This window comes from Microcebus murinus, chromosome 29 (assembly GCF_040939455.1).
Source record: "Microcebus murinus isolate Inina chromosome 29, M.murinus_Inina_mat1.0, whole genome shotgun sequence".
Classification (NCBI taxonomy): Eukaryota; Metazoa; Chordata; class Mammalia; order Primates; family Cheirogaleidae; genus Microcebus; species Microcebus murinus.
Window position 1 is genome coordinate 6703693 of NC_134132.1, and position 18713 is coordinate 6722405.

Genomic DNA, 18713 nt, shown 5'->3' on the forward strand with positions numbered 1-18713 from the left:
TTTTAAAGTACTATTCTCACAAGGAACTGAAGTGTAGTAATTACTTATGTTCAGTAGATGGCGACCTTTCATTGGAGTCGCCAAACCAGTATTTGCATAAAACCAGTATAATCACCAAGCTGAAAAGGAAACATCAATCATAAATATTCCCTATTTTGCAACAGATAACAATTAATTGATCATATACCCATTTTATGACCTGTGGCATTTTTTCTAGGTTGGAGAACTTATTTCGTGGGAATGCATAGGATGCTATCAGCTAAGAGATTCTATCTAGCTTTTTTTTTTTAATTATATTGTAGAGAAGCCTTGGTGTTCTGTATTTGGGGGCAAATTTGACTGCTAATTATTACTTCAGAAAATATGTGCAAATATCAGACTAGGAAATTATTCCTGCTTTCTTTGTATAGCTTACAAAGAATAGTAGTTTTAGGTCATAAATTCAACTGACATGTGTCTTAACAAGGATTCGTAACAAGAGGTCAGTATGTTTGTGAAACACTGCCATAATAAAGGCATGGGATGGGGTTGGCAAACTGTGTTTCTCCATTAATCTATTTTATGTGGGTAAATGAATATCTATGAACTAAAATTTTTTAAAACTTAAAAATTTTATGTTTCCAAACATTTATGTAGTCCTACTTTCTAAATTTTCTTTTATTTTTCCACTGGAGACAGAATCTTGCTATGTGGCCCAGGCTGGAGAGCAGAATGCAGTGGCACCATTGTAGTGTCACCGTAACCTCAAACCCCTGTACTCAAGGGATCTTCCCACCTCAGCCTAGTAGCAAGGGCTGCAGGTATGCACCACCATGCCCAGATAGTTTTTTAAATTTATTTTTTGTAGAGATGGGGTCTTGCTGTGTTGTCCAGGCTGGTCTCGGATTCCTAGCCTCAAGCAATCCTCCTGTCTTGGCCTCCCAAAGTGCTGGAATCACAGGTGTGAGCTACCACACCCTGCCTGCCTACTAAATTTTCAATGAATGTACAAAGGTGATAGGTTTCCTCCTGAAAGTATCTTAAGATCTGTTCTTCCCATCTGATGGCCTTCAACTAGAAATTGTGTCGACAGTTTTTAGCATTATAGGACAGCCTCTAAGAGGATATTTTTTCCCCATGAGTAACTGTTCATGCCAAATATGCTGGGGGATACTAAAACTCCTGCCTTCAAAGAGCTTACTCCCGTTGGGTATATATGACATGGAGACAAATGCCTGTCATCCAAAGTCGAAAAGGAAGCACCACAGGAGAGATAACAACAATGCTTCTAACTGGGTCCAAGTCAGTGATTCTACTTAAGAATAACTTTTTCTTAAATACGAATCTGTCAAAATGGGTATCAGTACAGAAAGGCAGTTGGTTTATGTTATGGACTGAATTGGTCCCCTCCCCCACCATTCATATGTTGAAGCCCTAACCCTTAATGTGACTATTTGGAGATAGGTCCCTCAAAGGAGAAATCAACGTTCCATGAGGTCAGAAGTCCAATAGGACTGGCGTCCTTATAAGAAGCAGCAGAGACACCAGAGCTCACTCTTGGCACAGAGGAAAGGCCATGTGAAGGCACGGTGGGAAGGTGGCCATCTCCAAGCCAGGAAGAGAAGCCTCACCCAAACCCACTCCCTGCTGGCACTTTGATCTAGAACTTCTAGCCTCCAGAACAATGAGAAAATAAATTTCTATTTTGTTTTTATTTTTTATTTTTTGAGATAGAGTCTCGCTCTGTCACCCTGGCTAGAGTGCAGTGGCATCATCATAGCTCACAGCACAATCAAACTCCAGGGCTCAAGCAGTCCTCCTGCCTCGGCCTCCCAAGTAGCTGGGACTATAGGTGTACGCCACCATGTCCGGCTAATTTTTTCCATTTTTAGTAGAGACGGGGTCTGGCTCTTGCTCAGGCTGGTCTCAAACTCCTGAGCGCAAGCTATCCTCCCACCTCAGCCTCCCAGGGTGCTAGGATTGCAGGTGTGAGCCACCGCACCTGGTCAAGAAAATAAATTTCTTTTGTTCAAACCACCCAGTCTGTGTATGCTGTTGTGGCAACCTGAGCTGACGAATAACTGCATTTCTAACTGAAGCAGCAGCTCCCCAGAGATGACTCCTATAAGCCTTCAAGTTGAGTCATTCCGCTGAACATGTAGATCTTTACTTACACTGCTACCGTTGCACCCAGGAAGAAATACCATGCCTATCAGAATGCCTTTTCCTTCCAATATATATATTGTTACACTAAGAGTCTTGTCTTCAAAGAGCTCATATTCCCTTTTTTTTTTTAAAGAGACAGGGTCTCACTCTTGCTCAGGCTGGTCTCGAACTCCTGAGCTCAAGCAATCCTCCTGCCTCGGCCTCCCAGAGCACTAGGATTACAAGTGTGAACCACCACGCCAGGCCCCCAAAGACCTCCTATTCTACTTGGAGATTTAGGAAATGTAGACAAATATCCGTAATACAAAGTAGAAAAGTAGGTGTCAAAAGAGAGGCAAAAACTATATAGTGAGTTAATTCAGAGGTGAGAAGACTATTTCCACCGTGAGGGGTGGACAGGGTGCACTGTGCATGAGTAATGTACGGCTATGGGAAGGAATAAGAAAATCTTGGAAGAAGGAGCATTAACACTCAACCCAGCCATCCTGAGCAGCAAGCACACCGCTGGCATTCTGGCCTGGATATTTCTTCATTTTGTGGGATTATTGTGTGCATTACAAGATACTGAGTTTCTCCAGCCCCCCCGGCAGCATCCTCCCGACCTTGGAATATCTGTATACACCCTGAACATGTCCAAAGGCTACCCAGCAAAAGCATCTCCCCCAGGAAAGAACCAGAGGTAAACTTTTTTAAGGATGTGAAGGAAACAGTAGATGTGTTCAAACGAAATTTATTAAGTGACTGATTAAATGGCTGATACACATACTTCTAAAATGCCACACATGAGAAATCACAGCATGCAAAATTATAACACTTTGTTAAGTGCTGCTTTCCTATTTTAAGTATTCACTACATTTACTCCTAATTTTCCGTGTTGAAGCTTCTCAGCTGATTGCTTCATTCATGGAGTTCTGACTATATCCGACATCGAAATACCCTTACCTGCTCGTTACTCCTAGGCTGCCTATGATGCAGTCAACAAATAAATACCCTTTATTTGAGGCAAAGAAAAGAAAATGCATCTTCCTTTACCATTTTCCATATACCTTGTAGGCTGCTCTTAACTGACCTTTCACTTTCAAGACTTTCTTCCAGAAACGGTGTGTTTGTGTTCTGGGTTGAAGATTTAAGGAGAAAAGATGAGGAGTGACCAAGACAGAGAAAATGGTGAAAAGATAAATAACGGGACCAGGCTGAAGAGAACTCGTGCAACTGAGGTACAAACTGAGATCTAAAAGATGATGACTCTGTTAGTTCTCCAGAAAGCAGACTCCAAGATAGAGCTTAGTACTAAGGATGCTTATTTAAAAGTACCTCAAGGATCAACACCTTTGCAAGGGACAGGAAAGGAAAGGGGACAGGAGTGGGCAGAAGGAGACGTGGAGTGGCCAGACAGGACCTAGGACAGCCTCAGCACACTCCACAGCAGCTCTGAAGCCCAAGTGGCCCTTCCCAGCTGTCCCTAATTGGGCCGAAATGGCTAGACTTTTCACCTCCCTCTCCTCCCAACCAATCAGGTCACGGAGTATGGGCAGCCCCACCAAGCTTGGGGCCTTTAGGGTGTCTGCCCCTGAGGTGACTTGGGAAGGGGCTGACACATGAAGGCTGCCTGCCCACCATGCTCCCAGCAGCAGTGGTACTAAGTCCTCCAGAAAAGTGGTATTTTGGTGAGCATCACAGATTCCAACTCCTTATTTTAAAGAAGTGGTAACTCAGGGGCAGAGAGTAGCAAATCTCAATGTGAAACCCAGAATTTATCACTTCCGTGTTTCTTATACTTCTAACGAAACAAACAAACAAACAAACAAATGTGATGATGCTTATTTTGGAAAGAATGAGCAAGGAAATATTTACTTGATTTAAGACATGTTCTTGAATGGGCTTAACTAAGCAAACAGAAAGAATCCAAGCAACTCTAGCCAGGATTTTATAGAGAGGACTTAGTCATCAAATTTATCACTAAATTATGGATAGAGCATTGTATGTCAAATTTTTATACATCAAAGATTTAGGGGGTATGGTTTTTTGTATACTGTACAAGACATTCTGTTCAGTTCCCTACATACACATTATTACCATATACTACCATAGTAGTATACTATGAAATAGTATATACATAGTAATATACTATATTACTAATATATTACAATATACACAGTAATATACTATAGTATAGTATACATAGTAATATACTATAGTATAGTAATATACTATAGCATACTATAATATGGTAATCCCTTTCTAGGTCCTCACTGGGTCTCAACAAGACAAACATATTAATAATCAGGGCTGGCACTGAGTAGATGAGTGCACTTCATGTAGCAAGTTGACTGATTTCCCTTCTTCACTTTCTAATTTTACTTGAAGGTGGTTAGACACCATATAATACTGTCCCATTTAAAATGCTGTGGATAGTAATGGGATGTAAGTTATTTGCCCACATGCATGAAAATTACATCTTTCTATCATGCTTCCCCTCCCAGACCACATTTCAGGCACACAGACCTTTCTGTTTCGTGCATGTTGCGTGCTCCATTCCATAACTGTTTCCTCTGCCCTCCACATGGCTCACTCCTTTTCCTCTCCCTGGTGTTGATACTAAGGTCATCTTCTCGGAGGTCCACATCATCTAAAGTAATCCTTTCCTGACTTAGCCAAATTTCTTTTATATAAACTTCTTTTATTATCTTGATAACACAATTACCTCAGATCGTCTTGCTTATATATTTATCTGTTGTTCACCACTGTATTCTTAGCACATGGATTAGTGCCTGGCATCTCAGTATCCAGTAATTATTCAACTGAAAGAATGAGTGCAGGCAATAAATGAATATTTATGGTTTATATGATTTTTAAATACATAGCAGGAATACAATACTTGCAAAATTACTCATCTGGGGGAAAATCTATTCGTTATTCAGTTTTGAACAATTCTGAATAAAAGAAGGGACTTCTATTCTGTATCCTAATACAATGATTTTTATTAAACAAGCTCTAAGATGTCTATATATCTCATAATGATGCACAAAACAAATATGTCTGTTTCCACAAATAATGTATTTTTTGAGGTAACAAAAATATAGTTGACTGTATAACAAAAAATTCTGTCTTCTGACTTGTTTAAAACATCGTAAGAAAAAAAGCGTTGAAAACTCTTAAGAGTAACCTCCCAACTTCACATTAAAAACAGGGCTATGATAAAGAAAGTCTGTATAAGAGAGACAAACAAAAACAAGTCATAAATTAAGTCACTAGACTTATAATAATATTTTTGCAAGAAGCATTTATAATTTTTGGCTAGCTTTTAAGCTAGCAATATAAGATATCCCAGGAGATTCATTGAGCTCAGGAATTCAACTTCTGACAGGGCCAAATGGAATGTCCTTTGTGATCTTGGCTGAACATTTGTCCTCAGATTCAAATATGGATCATTCAATTTATCTAAGTCTATGCTTTCAGTGACACGATCCTTTATTTTTAATTAGGCAAGGTATTAAATTCTTATTTTGAATTGTACCTATTCCAAATTTTAGTTCTATACATGTTGTCTTGTCTATACCAGGGGAAATATATTTACCTAAAACTCTTACTAGTGAGTTCTATCAACTCTGTAGTTATTCTAGAAATTGGGTTCTTGGTGGAAAATATCCTGTTTACTCTACCACACCATCTGGTTTTATAAGACTTTAATTCCATCTTCTTTTAGACATCATCTTTTGAGATCAACAAAGAATTATTAGGTATAGGAAAGCCTGGTCTATAAAAGTAGATTTTCTTACAGAGGCCAGAGACACTAATAACCGGGATTGATGTCAGGATCATAAATGCACAAGCAGCCAAGACCTCTCTCCTAGTATCTGAAGAAGAACTGATGTAATAAAAGAAAGACATCTCCTCTATCATAAGTATACTGGAAATGAGCATAGATAAATCCTACAATTACTTTTTAAGTGCATCTGGCAGGCCACATTTTAAAGAGTAACCCATCACTAACTGAAATTATTATTAGTTTCTCCAAATTATCAGGTAGTTATCCTAGTCTATTGTGACATTAAAGAACACCTCGAAAAATAAAAATGGAGCTTTGACTGCAGGCAAGTTCCTTGAGTAACCATTTTAACACAGAAAATAATCCTATGATGTATCACAGTCAAACTGATCTTACATGTTACTCACATAGGATGTGATGTTAAATAAAGTAGCCATTCAGAGAAAGAAATCAAACATGATCCTTTGTCATGTTTTACACTCACATTTTAGTAACCTCACAAAACTAAGAATGTTTTCCAAATGCAATATGAAGAGAACTGTTTATTTTACCCAAGTGAAACTGTGAGAAGTCCTGAATAGCACTGTTACTAGCCTCAAGGAAACAGAACAAGTACAAAGCTAAGTTAAAGTCAACTTTATTACTTTTCCAAACTTCAAAATCCATTTATTCATGAATTTATACCTAATATATAATACATTATATTACAAGGCAGAAAGCATTTCTGGTCATATATTTATCTAGCTTCCATGTATTGCCCAAAACATAGCTCTGTAGGAATAGCAGCAATGCACAGCAGTTTATATCACTAAGTAAAATATTTCTCTAATGTCTCAGAATCGTATATATCACAACTTACTTTATGTTCTTTTTCTTTGGCTTAAAAAAAAGGCTATGTTTTCTATATCTTATTAGTTAATGCCTAGAAACTGTCTTTATCCTAAAAACATCCACCAGCTTAGAAATATTTCCTTTGGTAGCAAATAGGGTCTTTGAATCTAACCAAACCAAAAGAATACTGTATTTCCCCATTGCAAATAGGGGTAAAATGCTCTTTTTTCCTTTTTCAGGAGCCAAATCTGGGCTTCCTGCTCTTCATATAGCCATCCTGAATAGTACTTGCTTTAAAAGGTACCTAAATCTACAATGAACTCTTTAACATAAGTCTTCTCTGTGTAAGCCTGTGCTTACTTAGAATAATTGCAATTGACTTTGAATATTACATAATAATGAACTTAAAAGCAATCTTAGGAAATGTAATAACATAAAGGAAGTATTTTCCAAATTGGACAAGGACATTATCTTCTCATCCGCCTCTGTTTCAACCCAACTGACCACATTCAACTTACAAAAAATAATTCCTTTTCCAAGGTTACTACCCTAATGACAATGGAAACAGATGAAAATCCACTGAAGACTTCTAGTCCCTCAATTTTCTTTTTTTGGTTTCACATTTGTGAGCTACCAACTAGCACAAAACACGTTCATCTTCCTTGTTCTCACAACAATAGGAAATTCTTAGAAAAGTATAGAAAAGGATCTATTTTTCCTGAGGCAAATTTAATACAGATTTTGCAATAAAGTTGAAAAAAAGAAAAGAAAAAGTGAATGAAAAGGTGTGTGCAGGCTGCCTGGGGGCAAGGCTCATAAATCACTGCACGTTAAGAGCACGTGCTGAAACTTCATGGTGCCAGTCACGTAATTTTGTGTATTTGGGACTAAAGACGTGAAGGGGTATCTTTTCCCTGTGGAAATAAAAAAAAAAGAGTGATAGAAGAGTCATAAGAAAGAGAAAGAGAAAGACTCTACACTAATTCCATCATGCAGAAAGCATGCCTTATAAAAGCTTAATTTCACATAGCTATTTTATTGAATAGCAAAGATTTTAAGGGTAGAGCATTTTTAGAAATACAGAAATTAATCTATACAGCCCCCTTAGAAACATTGATTTTTATGCCCAAAATAAAGTGACTGCAAGACAACACATGAACTCATTCACAGAGATATTTACTGTTAGCAAAGCACCCCCAAATATACCCCTCTGGCCATTTCTTCATTCAATACTTAGGAAGAGAAGCCTTAGACATAAAATCCAGACAACATCCCCACTAATTTAAAAATCTGTGAGTTGTACATCTAGGTCACACAAAAGGCACCAATGTTAAATGTTTAGCTTCTAGTTGCAAAGACAAAAATGGCATACCATTACACTGGAAAACTTGAAAAACCAAATTGAGGCCATTCATGAAAGGAAAGCATTCAATTTACAAAAAGATGGAGAACTTACTTTGCCTTCTTTGCACTTTCGGATTCAGATTCTTTCACTGAAATACAATAAGCAATATCCAAAATCAGTTTGCTTTCAACTTCAACATCGCTTAAGCAATCAATATCAAATCCTCAAGTTCCATAGAGTCACTAGAACAAATCCCACACCATGTTGTTATCTACTATATACTACAGTCGGTGCTACTACTAGTAGTACTTCTACACTTTTCAATGATACTCCCCAGGGCTGGTGTCTTATTTACAGAACCCATATTATGCACAGCATAATTTAAAAGCAAAGTCTCTCAGGGTCGTTTTTAGTGACTGCCAATCTGTCTAAATGCAACTCTTTGTGGCAAAGAACATTCATCCATTAGGATACCCAGAAGTTCACTTACGATGTTCAGTCCCAGTGATCTGGGCAAGGATGCGGAAAGAGCGAGACTGAGTTGTCCCAGTGCGGGGGCGCCAGTCTTCGGTGTCCTCCATCAGTCTCTTCTTGCTCGCGTCACTGTGAGTGGGGATGTGATAAAACTCTGTATTGCGCTCCACGATGTGCTTTCTTGGTGGGCTAGGGTTAAGAAAGAAAAAAACAAAAAAAATTAAAAATTATAAAATTATATTAAGGGAATAAAATATACTCTACAGAATTATTTATAATGTATACACTAAATCCTCAATGTTTCTTGTATAGAGTTTGCTTTTGCAAGTATACTCAGCCTCAATTTTTTTAGAGGCATCTTTCTAAAATAGACTAGGGTGTTTTTATTAGTAAAAATAAAAGTGTACTTGTTAATATAAATAATACTGTAAGAATGTATTCAACAGAAAGATTACCGTTTAGGTGGGATTTTCCTTTTAATTGACAGAGGAAAGCAGCAGAAGACAGATTTCCAACATGAAGAAAAAGGAAAGAAAAAAGATAAGGAAAAAAGAAAATAACTAGAAAATGAAAAGTCCACAGTAGTCAAAATCAAATTATTTGAAACTACTTGTATCGTTCATTGTATGGCACAAAGATATAGACTATATTAATGACCACATTTAATATCAATACGCCACTCGACTTTATTAGCTTCCCCCAAATTAAATGATCACATCTTCACTCAGCCCAGGAACCAAAAATGATTTGGCAGAAGCTAAACCAGCACTACCAAAGACAATTTTATAAAGGGTCCAATCTGTTATTTTCTATAGTTTTCTCATGCATATGTACAGATATCCCTTATCCTAAATAAAGTTGTTATACAGGGTCAGCACAGTAAACAGCTGTGGTATAATAGAAAATGCTATAATATTAATATATATAAAAAGACAAGGATTTAAATCTTGGCTGTATGACTTTTCAGATGTGTGATTTTTGATAAGTCAATCTAAGCCTCAGTTTTTTTCATTTACAAGGAAAGAAAATCACATACAAAGTAGCACTATTCTAAGGATTCAATGAAATAATACATGTGAAAGAAATTTATGAACTACAGAGTTCAAGAACTTTGAGTTTGGTAAGAACATTCATTTTTCTATTAACAGAGCATAAACAGTAAGGAATCTACAATGTAAATTACTTTAACACTTTAAGATCTATTGACAATTAATAAATACTCCCCACTTCTCCCCCCTCAAAATAGGACAAACACAAACTTCTGGGCCATTGGTTTAATTTCAGAAAAGAAAAAGGAACGTGAGTCTACACTAGCAGACTACTGACACAAGATCTGAGTAAACAAAGTGCTCTAAATGTGGTCAAATGTGGGTGGCAACACATGCTAGGTTTAACTCACTGCTAGAAAATCATAGTGCTATCAGCATGCCACATGACTGTTGTCACTTTAACAGCCACACTATCAAAACTGTCTCAGTACACTGGAAGAATTTCCCCAGCAAAGAACATGATAGAATCAAAGTTAACAACACTGGCTTTAAAGTCAGGCTCAGTCTGTGTTTCATCAGAGTCACTTAACTTCTCAAAGTCTCAATTTTCCCACTTGAGAAACAGAATTACAAAATAAAGAATTGTTTTGAGGAATAAATAAGATAGATAACACATGTAAAGTGCTTTCCACATAACCTAATACACAGTAATGATCATGATAATGTATTCTTTTATGATTACTAGAGAACCAATTGCAATGCATATTCTAAGACTATTGTGTGCATATTTATGCAAAATAGTAAGACATATTATGATTAATGGTAATATTTTATGATTCCACACATAAAATGTCTGAAAGAACTTCCACTAATACTGAACAAAATCTAGTCCTTTTTAAAATGGACAAAATTTATAAAAATTGATAAATAAGCATAGATTACTTTATAAACAGATTGTCTTTTGCAGATATAAAACTGACAACTCTTTATCTTATGCAGTACTTGAAAAATTTTATATTCAGCCACTAAACTTATTATGGTTTTAAATTTCTCTATAATTGCCTAGAGCAGTTTACTCTTAAATGGTGCCAATTTCAAGTATAAGACTATTTTATCCTTTATAAAAGGTGTGGTCTATAAAAACAAAACCATGATGTCAAGCTAAGACATTAAGAATAAAAAATGACACTGCTTAAGTAGCATTTTTAGCCATGACATGCTTGCAAAAAGCACAGTACACCTTAGACTCTTTATGTCATTTACCACACAGCTTAAGGTCTTGTGTTAAGTAATAAATTTCTAAATATTTACTCAGTGCTTTCTCCCTGGCTCTGAAACTCCAGGCTCTGATGACTATGATTTAAAAAGAGGATAATTTCGATGATTTTCTGTTTACAAACATATTTGGGATAGAATGTAAACTTAACTCTCAAGAGCAAGTAATTTACTTCAAAATATAGACATTACATTTTTAAAAAAATACTAAAGAATCGAGGGGGAAGGAGGGCATGGGCAATATATGTAACCTTAATATTTGTACCCCCATAATATGCTGAAATAAAAAAAAATACTAAAGAAGGAAGGCCCAAACTACATCTCTAACTCTAGCATGTACCATCCATAAAACTCATCTATCCCTCTTGAAGGTTAACTTACTAAGTTTTTCTATTGCACAAGGATCAGCATTCTGAACTTTGATTTATATGAAGTTCTCTAGCATGACAAACATGTTTTATACTCCTTAACATTTTTGAGAATTCTTTTAATGAGAAGATATTGACAAAATTTGCTGGTGATATTAATTACAAAGCAAGATGAAAAGTTAGAGAGATGGTGAAAAGTACAAAATGAAACATTGGTTAAGTATTTAATACTTACACGGTGCCAGGGTTACTGAGGAGGAATGAAATACACAAAAAAGATGTGACAAAGTAGAGAAGACATTGATGTTCCCAAGATGATGAAAATCAGACAAAGATGAGGCCAAAAAAGAAAAGAAAGGAAAAGATAAAATGAAATAACGAGATTCAAAACAATGAAATCAAGTAAAGATGTGCAAACATCATGCTTCCAAATAAATGTGTAAACACAGACAGACAAAACTGAACATGTGTTAGTCAAAATTCTGCTACACTGTTATTAATATAATCAAGGATGTCAGTTCTATTTGTTTATCCCCCCCAAACACTGAAAACTATTTTGTGTATATAATGCTAGTTTAAGTCACAAGTTACTGAATGCCAAAATAGAAAGATCCACTATTTTTTAAAAATGTCCAGGTTTTTATAAAATACATTTTAACATGAATGCAAATTCTTATTATGGTCCTCACAAAAATTAGAGTGTAACTAGACATAAAATGTAGAAACATCATTTTAGAATCACTTTTAAAATGAGAAGAGGATAAAAGAGAAACTTTCAGTGCCACATAATAGAGGTATATATTAATAGCAATTTAATCTCATATAAATTATTCTAAATCTATTTTGATATTTTTATTCTTTCTTAAAATGCAGTGATTATGATGAAAATGTAGAAAGCACAATGGATCATAAATAATGGGCTATCACTCAATTTCCGTTCTCTCCCCTATCCCTGATTACTGCCACCCTCATCCACAAGCAAGTCCTGGTAACTTTAGTGATCTCTGGGAACTCCATAGTTCTGTAATATCAGTGACATAATTATTGCCTAGAAAGGCATATCTTATATGACACAGTAAAGGAACTAGGTTAAAAACACCTGAAAAGGGAGAATCTCAAAGCAATTCATTCACATAGTGTAGAATAATTAGAAATAAATAAAGTGTAGAATAATTAGAAACACATTCATATTCCATTATGGATAGAGAAGACTAAACTATAAACTATACAGTTTGTCAGAGAACACAATGTAGTGTTCTTCAATTCTGCAACAACATTCAGCCAGAGAGAGTAATAATTCATTATAAACATAGTAAAAAAAAAAAAACTGCCTACCAGTTTTAATGCTAAGATTGGTCCGTGTGGGTACATTTCCACATGTCAAAGTCAGTTTCATAAACTCAACAGAGGGTTAGGTTTCACCGAGTGAGGGTAGGATGCAGGCATAAGTTGATCTCAATAGCCTGCCTGTATTGACTCTTCTCTAGCCATAATGTGAAGCATTCTCTCCTCTGCCTTGCTGTACTAAGCAGCAGAGAAACAGTTTTGCAAAATAAACTCCTGAACAGAGTAGAATTTTGAATGTATATTTAAACATTTTAAAGTTTAGGAAAAATGTTTTATGTCAACATGAAGTTGGGGGGTGGAAAATGTTCTATGATTTGGTGATGGGCAGCAAGTGGAGAGTTGATTGATTTCAACCTAAAGATGTCAATGTGAATATGTCAAACAAATACTTTCATGTTTCAGATGTCCTGGCTTCTCATCTTTGCTATGTTGCTGACTTCTGCTGAGCCCTGGACAAACTGTAATCTACCAGAGCCTCATTTTCCTCAAAAATGAAATGAACTACAATTTCTCTGTCATACAGATTTCTCATAAGGTCTTAAGTTTAACATATTTGAAGGCACTTTGAAAATTGCACAAACACAGGTTTATTGTTGAGATAGATGTCCCAACCACTCAAAAACAGTAGTCTCAAATCCAACTGTAGCATATGCACATCAATTCACTGGTATGGCCTCAATTCAACTCTATAATCATCAAGAAAAAACACGAATTCAAAATCACAGAAATAAACTCAAGTCACAACAAGCATGTGATACAGAGGAAAGCACATCAAAATCTGACTTCCAAAGACTGAGGCTCAAATCTTAGCTCTATTACTTACAAGATGCATGACTTGAGAAAATTATGTAATCTTTCAGCGTTCAAAATGTAAATAAGAATTAAATTACATAAAGCATCTAGAAACACCTAGAACAATGCCCAGTACAATCTAATAGATTAATGAATCTCAATCTTGAATTTTTTTAAGTTATATTAATATTTAACCTAAATGTTTAGATTTATTTCTCCAAATTCCATTTTTCCCCTTTATAAGTCAAATTGCTTCTTGTACTGGAATTAAGTAATTAGTCAAAGTCGCTCTATATAAGAATTTAATCATAAATAGACAAATAATAATCAGGATTTGGGGATGTTTTAGTAATATATTGGTATGCAATATTCCTGAACTATTCAATCAGTAAGATGTCTACACAGCCACACTGGAATGACATTGCTCTAATAATGTGATAGCTAATTCTCTTTGGTATGTCCCTAGATTGATATTCAGTATTTCCGATTCTAATCTACAGTGTGATGCAAAAGAAACTTTAGCACATGTTCAGAATAATCATAAGTTGGTTAATATAAAATAACTTTAAGTTGTTATCTAATATGATTTTTACCTATTTTTAAAGCTAGTAATCACCAGCTTAGTGTCAGCACTAATGGAACTCAAAAGCAAGGTTTGAAAGTTATACCACCGTAATTCCCAATGTCTATACCAACCAACTGTGACATTTAATAAGTTGATAATTATCTCTCTTAACTAATTTCAAAGGTATATAGATCTAAACTAATTTCAAAGGTATGTAGATTTAAAGGTATATTAATTTAAAAAATTAAAGGTATATAATTCAAACACTGTTTGAATTAAAACTCTGTAGAGAAGTCATAAAGGTTCTTAGAGTCTTTACCTAGGAAACACTGACTTTTGATATGAATTTGGACATTGACTCAGTTTTACATATGCTATTCACTAGTGGTGCAAATGCTTTCTCTTCTATCTTTACCTTTGTCTTCTTACAGTCTCAATTGATATAAGTTACATTCCTCCAAGCACTACTTCTTTTAAACCATTACACAGCAAGCCCCACATATATTTTACGACGTAAGTTAAACACTACTATTCATTACTATAAAGCAATTCACTACAACATAGCGATGCAAACCAAACTTACTAAAAACACTAAATGTGGTTATTCTAAATTATAGCTCTTTTGCAAAATGTAACTTTATTTTGCAAAATAATCGGGCATTCATGCTGATTACTCATATATAAATCACCATATTTCCTCTCCAGTAATGTGGATACTAACTTTGTCACCTGTGTTTTCTGCAAAGAGAAAAGCATTTAAAAATATTACTACCATATTCTTATTTTTCTGTCTTTCAAGTCCAAGTTCCTCAAAATACCACACAGGAACTGTTAGAAGAAACCGCAGTCCAACAAAATTGAAATTAATATAGGATACTAAAAGACTTACCTCTTGAAAGCAGTGGCACATTATAATGCAAGGATATATGGAAAGGGAAAATGTAAATCAATAAAACTCCTTGGCGCAAAACAGCTTTCCTTACAGTTTGGAATATAAAGTCACACTTTGCTCTTACAGTAAGCAGAGAAGTAATGAAAACAGCCAGCCATGAACAATAATTTGTATGTGTAAATGGAAGATTTAAAATTTTTTTCTTTTTCTTTCTTTTTTTTTTTTGAGACAGAGTCTTGCTTTGTTGTCCAGGCTAGAGTGAGTGCCATGGCGTCAGCCTAGCTCACAGCAACCTCAAACTCCTGGGCTCCAGTGATCCTTCTGCCTCAGCCTCCCGAGTAGCTGGGACTACAGGCATGCGCCACTATGCCCGGCTAATTTTTTATATATATATCAGTTGGCCAATTAATTTCTTTCTATTTATAGTAGAGACGGGGTCTCGCTCTTGCTCAGGCTGGTTTCGAACTCCTGACCTTGAGCAATCCGCCCGCCTCGGCCTCCCAAGAGCTAGGATTACAGGCGTGAGCCACAGCGCCCGGCCTCTTTTTTTTTATTTTTTTGAGATAGGGTCTCACTCTCTATTGCTCAGACTAGAGGACAGTGGCATCATCATAGCTCGCAGCAACCTCAAACTCCTGGGCTCAAGTGATCCTCCTGCCTCAGCCTCCCTACGTGCTAGAATTACAGGCATGAGCCACTGCATCCAGTCGTAAAATTTCTTAATGTGCCTTAATCATTATTTATAAGAAGGAACAGGAATACTTCCATAGTATTATTGAGAAATAGTCTAAAAATATCAATATAATCTACAGATTTCATACTATTAGGATGAATAGCTAATTATTTCTTAGTAATTAGTTAATTTATAAGGACTTTTTTAAATCTTGTGTTTATTAAGCCTATACAAATTTGGGTAGGATGTCTATCAACTTGGCAGATTAGCTAGCTACTTAAATCACTTAAAAACTAGTAGTCTTCCTGGTGCTTTGAAGAAAAAAACAACTTAAGCATTTAACTTTACATCCTACTGAACTTTCAAAATGTTGGTCACTGGTATATATTATTTTAAAAAGTAATTAATAAAAAGTAACAACTCAACTTCAAAAGTTTTACTGCAGACATTTTGCAACATTATAAAAATCTGAGAATAGTAAAAAGTTTGACTTAGATTTCAGAAAAACAGTTTGACATTTGATGCAGAAAATGCATTCATCAATATCACAAAACACCTACTCTTCAAAATGACATATCAATGACTAGTAAAATATGTGATTTATTTTTGGTTTCTCTACTTAAATGTAGTGAGAAAAAAGACACTGCAAATTTGTCTTAGAATTTCATAGATACCATACTTTATTTTCAGAGCAATCAAGTTTTCCTTGTCCTAGCACCTAGATAACATTTGAAATCAAGTTATTTTTAATTGTATCCAGTTTGCAGTTGTAAAGCAGTAACCTGCTTGTTAATGATGCAAAATATATAATAATCCCTTTTCTCCTGGATTTTGCTGCATGGGACAGCAGGCATGTGTTTAATAAACACTTGTCGACTGATTGAGAAGCCACCATAAAGGCCCTGTAACTATACCACTGCCTAGTTTCAGTTTGAAAATAATAAGCTTCAAATCATTTCAAGTTTTATCACCAATGTTGTGCTTATAAGACACAAAATTTAAGCGTGGTGTTTTCAGATGTCTTAAATGCAGTACTTTTCCATAGTCTCAAATTGCTTTTACCTCTACAATTTTTCATTAAGACTTTCTTGTAAATTTTTAAGACATGTTAGGAGCAAAGATTTTAGTTGAGATGCTTCCTTCAATGGCTGTTTTTCTACTGACCTTGCAATTTAATAAACGTAGTAAACTTCTGTTTTAGTGTTTGTGTCGCTAGCATTTGACAGGCAGCGTCTTTCTTTCCCGGGTATCTACTTTGATTGCTCTAAAAATCTATTGTCTTAAAATAGACGTACAAAAAAAAAGTTACAAGCAAACACACCTCAACACTCCATACTGTTTCTCTTCCTCACATGAAAGAAAAAATAACATTATTTGAAGGACGCTAGTTTTCCTCAATATATACATCAAAACTTTAAAAAGCCACCCACAACCACGAGGCCATCTGTACAACTCAGTAGCTGCTCTTCACAGCTCCTGCTCTTGCTCCCAGCAGCACCCTGGAACCCTGCCACTTTTTCTTTCAAAGCCCCAGAGTTGCCATGGCAGCAGTGCTACCGAAAGCACAGTCTCTTCACTACATGAATTAACATTCGGAAGGGATTATCTCATAGAAAGGACCTATCCACGCAATTATTTTAATTATATTTTCCTGGGAACTGGCATTGGTAAAAAACCATCAGGCATGCAAACCATTTCTCCGTGTTTTCCTTTTAAAGTACATTTTTTGTCACAAAACATCTGATCAAAATGATTTTACGTAAATGATTTGCTTTTAAGTATTATCACTGAATTCCAAAAGGAGTAAAATGACCTTCTATAAAGGAAGGTTACTGAAAAATTGATGTGTATGTAATCTTATAACTATGTGTGGTTCAAGTAAATTAATAACTTCAGCCAATTTTTTAAAAAATATACCTCAAAAGGGAAAACTTATTAGGAATAGAGTTCCGAAAACTTGTTAACATTATGTATTTAATGTCCACTGGTTTAAACTCCCTCATTTTAGAAAAATCTTTAAAATGAAAATATTCTCTAAATTACTTCTGATGCTTTCCTAAGCATTCCTTATTATTTCATTACTGTTTACTTTTAAACAATAAATTCTAACTTAAGCTTACCTGAAAAGTATGTCGTTAGCTATCTCCTCTAAGCTAATGCTTCATACATGCCCATGAGTCAAAAATGGACTGGTTTTCTGTTTTCTTAAGACTACTTCCCAGGAAAAAGCCTCTTACTCACTCCTCATTTCCTCTCCCTTTAGGGGGAGACACATAATGTGACAACAACTGTAATCACTCTGTTTAAACTTCTGGTAGCCAATAAAAGAATGCAAACATGGAAACACAGAGCAAGAAAGACTCAAGATTTGCCTTGCATTGTAAGTGCCAGCTGCTCGATGTTGTGCCAGGACTGGGAGAAAACGAGTTACAGAGTATGTTACATGGTTCATAACACGTCCAAATACACAATTAGGTTTTGATTAACCTATAATTGCTTTGCAGAAAGTGCCATATGTACATAATATAAAGGCCACATGCTAATGAAGCGAATAAAATTTCATCTCCCTTCCTTCAAAGAGCAGCTGATGGAGTTGAGGAGGGGGAGAGAGGGTGTAGATTAAGTGTTTCCTGGAAGTCACCTGAAAGAAGAGTTTTGATAAGAGCAGAAAGCACCCTTAGCCACCTACCCATTTTGCTGTTTACTGTCACCCTGGGATCCTCTTCTCTGTCCCTCTGCTAGCTCCTGAGCAGTCTCGGAACACACGCTGGTGACTGTGGGCTGCCGTGGGACATTAACTGCAGTTTTACCAGCGCTCAGCGTGGATGAACACTGGTCAGCACTAACAGTGGCATTAGCATGCAGTCCAGGTGCAGCGAATGGGGGAGGAGTGACGGCAGCCACGGGTGGAAGGGAAGCATGTGATGAAGTGGTCGCATGGGCTGGGGTGAAGGCGGACGATGGTGATGGGATGGATGTGACTTTTGGTGAAGACACAGAACCAAAAGGCCGTGGTGCCTTAGTGTAGGCCATGTTGGTTGTGGAAGTGACTTTGGACACAGCAGGAGATGTAATGGGCACAGGTTTAACTACTTCTTTGGGTTCTCCCTATGTAAAATAAAAATAAACATACACAAAAACACACCAAACACATGCAAAATATATTTCACTGAAAAGAGCACACAGCTGATTTGTAAAAAGACAAACACAGTCATGTTAGCAACTCAAACATCACATTTCCAGATAAA

At 36.0% G+C, this 18713-nt stretch overlaps 1 protein-coding gene across 10 annotated transcripts in view; it reads right to left on the minus strand.

The window, feature by feature from the left end:
- The window catches only part of PDLIM5 (PDZ and LIM domain 5), a 187163-nt gene that overhangs the window by 62272 nt on the left and 106178 nt on the right, over positions 1-18713 (minus strand). Inside the window, exons 5-10 of one of the 10 annotated variants that reach the window (XM_075998760.1) lie at positions 14622-14638; positions 11432-11446; positions 9020-9037; positions 8581-8753; positions 8202-8238; positions 2164-7659 (exon numbers count right to left, since the gene is read on the minus strand). In XM_075998760.1, the coding sequence (XP_075854875.1) occupies positions 7566-7659; positions 8202-8238; positions 8581-8753; positions 9020-9037; positions 11432-11446; positions 14622-14638 (354 nt within the window). In that variant the 3' untranslated portion in view covers positions 2164-7565. Of the gene's footprint in view, positions 1-2163; positions 7660-8201; positions 8239-8580; positions 8754-9019; positions 9038-11431; positions 11447-14621; positions 14639-18154; positions 18574-18713 lie in introns of those variants that run through there. The other 9 variants (XM_075998758.1, XM_075998755.1, XM_075998751.1 and 6 more) reach the window with 9 other exon arrangements.